Raw genomic sequence first — 4,876 nt, 5'->3', positions numbered from 1 at the left:
TTTTTTTTTTACGAATGCATAACTTGATATACCTATAGTACCTAGCTATATCGCAAGTAAAATGTGTCATGTACCAGGAACCAGACCTATTTTTCTATATGTTTTTGGACCCGCTGAATTTGAATTTTAAGTCTGTTTTGCCGAACACCCTCCAGTTTTGAGAAAAATGCAAACAACTAAAAAAAAAGTCATAAAAATTCAAACAAAATGCAGTCACAGCTCAAAACCGGAGGGTGACCGGGCCAAACGGACTTGAAATTCGGATTCAGCGTGCCCAAAAACATATGTATGGAAAAATAGGTCTGGTTTCTGGTTCATGACACTTTTTTTTGTGTGTAATGGTGTTATCGACCCATTGCCAAACTTTCTGTTATTTCGAAACTATTTGAGTCCATTATCTGTAATATATTATTCTTTAACGTTTAACGACAAGTCAATAATTTTCGAAAATCAACAGGATTTCGTTCAAAATAAATTAAAAATTACTACAAAAAATCTGCTCCATTTTACTTCTTTTTTCCTTTATTCTTTTGAAAAGCGTAATGTGTGTTCATAGACTTTAGTAAAGTCTTCGAATATTGTTTCAAAAAATTTAAGCATATTTTTGACGTGGATTTCGCTATATTTGAAGAATAGAAATTATCCTCTTACTTTTACTAATGATCAATCGGACCAATTTAACGTCAACTCTGGTGTGCCACAAGGAAGCCATTTAGGTCCTCTATTATTTATTTCATGCAGATAGCTATTCTATTTTAATATAAAATTAATTTATTTAAAATAATTGAACTAAGGAATAATGTTACTATTTTGACAATTCCTTAAAATAGGTATTATTTTCCCCATATTGTACAATCATAATTAAACCAAAATGTGCTAAAAGCTTCTATTACAAAACATATGTTTCGCTGACCATATCCACCCGATATAATATAAGCTCTTCCATTTTCAGAACTTTGATTTACATTACATTCGACAAAACTTACTACAGCTCCAATCCCTTTAGATGGATATTCTACACGCAGCTGAACGTTTTGAGGTACATTCCAATATATTGAGTCAGATACTCTGGAGACTAGTCTATCATCTAGGAGACAAAATTTTTTTTATAATATTTCTTTTGTAGAATAAATAAATAAACTCACTTGGAACACGCTGTCCAATTTTATAACTAATCAACCCTCTATTCTCTAGGTCTCTTGTCAAAGGAATAAATTCTGCTCCTTCGTTAAGTTTGAGTTTGGCAATATCGTCGATAGTTATGACTTCCACATAAGTTTGGCTACCAGTTTCAGACCGGTAAGAATATGTTGACAAGACAAGAAATGCAAGAACAACAAATATTGAAGGTAACATTTTGATTAATTTTGAAACAATGCAATATCGGGGTATTTATATATGAATTATAAAGTTCATATCCATTCATTCCACTAAAAATTTCAGATAAAGGTTTAATGCCCGGTCATCGATCGCCAGTTTGGTAATAAAATTTCTGAAGAAAAGAATAAAAGGTTATTAATCGGTTATCTTGGAATCGTAAACAAGGAAGTTCAAAAAGATACCGTTTTTTGTGTGGGAATAAATTTTAAAAAGTAAATTTTTGTTTTCCTAAACGATTTTTTAATATATTAGTACAATAAACTATAAAAAGGTAAAGATAAGAAAATATGAACTGAAATTTAAAAGTTGGCAAAACGAAAAATATATAAGTAATAATGATAAGTGGGCACTGATTTATCGATAGTAGGGCTGTAAAAGTAACAACAAAACGAGTACCCGCATTAATAACATCGTTACTCGTTACTTTCGTATGTTTCGCATGTTTCGTTACTTTCGCATGCTTCGTATTTTACGTACATATCGTATATTTCATTTATTTGATACGTTTCGTATGTTTGGTATTTTAAGTATGTTTCGTACATTGGTATAAGGGTGTAAAAAAATTTTTTTGTTGAAAAAAACCAAAAACAATTTGTATAATCTAAGCTTCATTTTAGGGCCATAAACCTTAATTTAAGTTGCTTCGTTCTCATGTTATAAGAGTTTGAAGGTAGCTATACTGATTTTTTTTTCGATTTTTTGAAGTGAAAACTTCTTTAGTATCGTAGTGATTTGAAACAAGATGAAACGAAAACGCTACAAGACTTCATTTTGTTATAACTATATTGTTTTAAAAGATAGATGAATGAAATTTGTACTGTAGATAGGTAATTTAATAAACTATAATTGTACAAAATTTCAAGTAATTTCATATTCAAAATTCCCAGATAACCGTACAAAGATGTTGATATATCACACATAACAGTACGTGGTCTTCAAGTTACACAATCTTAAATTGAAAAAATTGAAAAATACCTAAAAACACCTGTGGAGATCTGTTGCCGATGACCTGCCACCGGTGTAGGAAGTACCGTTATCTCAGTTTGAAAACATGGTTGGATTTAAAAAAATCTTACTTTTTTTGTAGGTAGAAATATGATTGATACGTCACACAGTGTGTCGTCCCCTTATGATAAATCAATTTTTTTTTGTTAAAAATTAATATTTTTGCTATTAAAATATAATTTAGAAGTGTCAACTCATATGAAAACATATTTATCTTAGAAAATAACCCAGGTTATGTATTCAAAATAAGCTCCGAAACATGAGTACCTCGGAAATCGAAAATATTTTGAGGAATTTATGGGAATTTTTGAGAGTGTATATTTCACGTTTGGTAATTGTTTGAAAAATTTTGTTAATGTTATTTTGTTTATTTGAGTGTTGTTGTAAAACGAATAACAAAAAAAAATTAAATTTATAAAATTATATATGAGTTATTAAAATTTCTTTGAAAAATGGCAAAAAAAAAAAAAATTAATTTTTAAACTTAATTTAAAAAAAAAACATATAAAATCATATCGATAATTTTTTTATATTATTTTGCCTTTGGCCTATACTTAATATTGGCAAAGTTTGGTCTGCTTCTGTTCGCGATTACCAGAGATATTCACATTTATGTGCTACGAGTCAAGTACTCAAAATAATTCATTTTTTGAGAAACATCTTCAAGGGGATCACAAAAATGAAAAAATCGATGTTTTTAATAATTTTTAGCCATACACAAGTTTTCAACAAGAAAAAAATTATATTTTTCTGCATACTAAATTTTTAATGTAATTACTTGACCCGGCCACGCTCTACTGTGTATTATAGCGTATTTACCAACCTCTCCGATATAGGTTAGGTTAGGTAGTAGTGGCTGTCAGGCAAATTACCCGACACACTTAGACCCTTATGGATCCATTGTGATACCACAAAAGACTAGCAAGTTGGGACTCACTAGCCGAACCACTCGGTGCTTCTTATGAATGAAGATAGACTTTTAACGTCCGTTTTCACTAGATCACTAGTGTAATCGTAGAAGAATTCTCCTAGATAGAGTTTTCTTCTATTAGAGAGAGCAGGGCAGGTGCACAGAAGATGTTGAACAGTTTCCTCTTCTTCTTCATCCATGCAACTTCTGCAGAAATCGTTAGAGAACACGCCCATTCTTTTTGCGTGTCTACCTATTAGACAGTGTCCTGTAAGGACACCTATGGTGCAGCTAATATGCATTCTGTTTAAATTTAACAAACCCTTTGAACGTTTCAAGTCTATACAAGGCCATATTTGTTTAGTAGCTAGGCAAGTATTACTCTGAGTCCATCTGAGGTTGGTTTTCTTTAAAGCGTCCTGCTTTAGCATAAGTTTGCATGTAGCGATAGGTGTTCCTATATTGTTCCTTTCTGGTTGAAGAGGAGTAATTGTTCCTAGTTTGGCAAGTTCGTCTGCCCTGCAGTTGCCTGGGATGTCTCTATGTCCCGGCACCCATACGAGGTGAATGTTAAACTGCTCAGACATCTCCCTTAGAGATGTTTGACAGTCGAGGACCGTGATTGAGTTTGTAGAGACGGAGGCAAGAGATTTAATGGCTGCTTGACTGTCCGAGAAGATCCGAATATCCGTGTTGGATATTACGTTTTCTCTGAGCCAAGAGAGAACCTCCTTAATCGCCAGAATTTCTGCTTGGAACACGCTACATTGGTCTGGTAAGCGGAAGAAGAGACTGAGATTCAGTTTTTCCGAAAATATGCCACTTCCTACACCTTCATTGGTTTTTGAACCATCAGTATAGAAGTGTAAAGAGTCATTATCCAGAGTACTAAGGTTCTCCCATTCAGTTCTGGAGGGAATGGAGTTCTGGAAATTATTATCGAACACCAGTTGAGGTGTGGTATAGTCTAGACGATCCGGAAGGAATCCGAAGTTGTTTAGAATGTTTGTGTGGCCAATATGATTACTGGTCCACTGAGAGGTTGCTTTTAGACGAGTAGCTGAGCTAGCTGCTACTTGTTTGCTGAAGATGTCTAGGGGTGTGAGATTTAGAAGTATGTCTAGGGCGTCAGAAGGGGTTGACCTCAGCGCACCGCTTATGCACATACTTGCTGACCTTTGGACTTTGATAAGCTTGTTTAAGTTTATCGTTTTGTCCAGTGCGGTCCACCAAACTACCATCCCATATGTAAGTATTGGTCTTATGACCGATGTGTACAGCCAGTGTGCAATGTTAGGAGAAAATCCCCATTTGCCACCAATGGCTTTTTTGCATGAAAAGAGTGCCACATTGGCTTTTTTAACTCTTTCTTCAATATTGAGCTTCCAGGTCAGTTTTTTATCAAAAATGAGTCCTAGGTATTTAGCTTGATCGGATAGAGTAAGTGTTACCTCTTTAATTGTAAGGAGTTTGAAGTCTGGAATCTTGTATTTCCTCGTGAAAAGGACAAGATCCGTTTTGTGGGGATTAATATCCAATCCACATCCTCTAGCCCAGTGAATTAGCTTGTTTAAAGCTGTT

At 33.7% G+C, this 4,876-nt stretch overlaps 1 protein-coding gene across 1 annotated transcript; it reads right to left on the bottom strand.

The window, feature by feature from the left end:
* Nucleotides 1-833: 833 nt before the first annotated feature.
* LOC129912309 (uncharacterized) lies at nucleotides 834-1,581 on the bottom strand. Its single transcript, XM_055990556.1, has 2 exons — nucleotides 1,146-1,581; nucleotides 834-1,087 (listed from the first exon to the last, which is right to left on the bottom strand). The coding sequence occupies exons 1-2, from the start codon at nucleotides 1,354-1,356 to the stop codon at nucleotides 834-836; spliced, it is 465 nt and encodes a 154-aa protein (XP_055846531.1). The 5' UTR covers nucleotides 1,357-1,581.
* Nucleotides 1,582-4,876: the final 3,295 nt, after the last annotated feature.

The sequence above is a fragment of the Episyrphus balteatus genome, chromosome 1 (genome assembly GCF_945859705.1).
Source record: "Episyrphus balteatus chromosome 1, idEpiBalt1.1, whole genome shotgun sequence".
NCBI classification, from domain to species: Eukaryota; Metazoa; Arthropoda; class Insecta; order Diptera; family Syrphidae; genus Episyrphus; species Episyrphus balteatus.
This window is presented reverse-complemented; position numbering and strand designations above follow the sequence as displayed.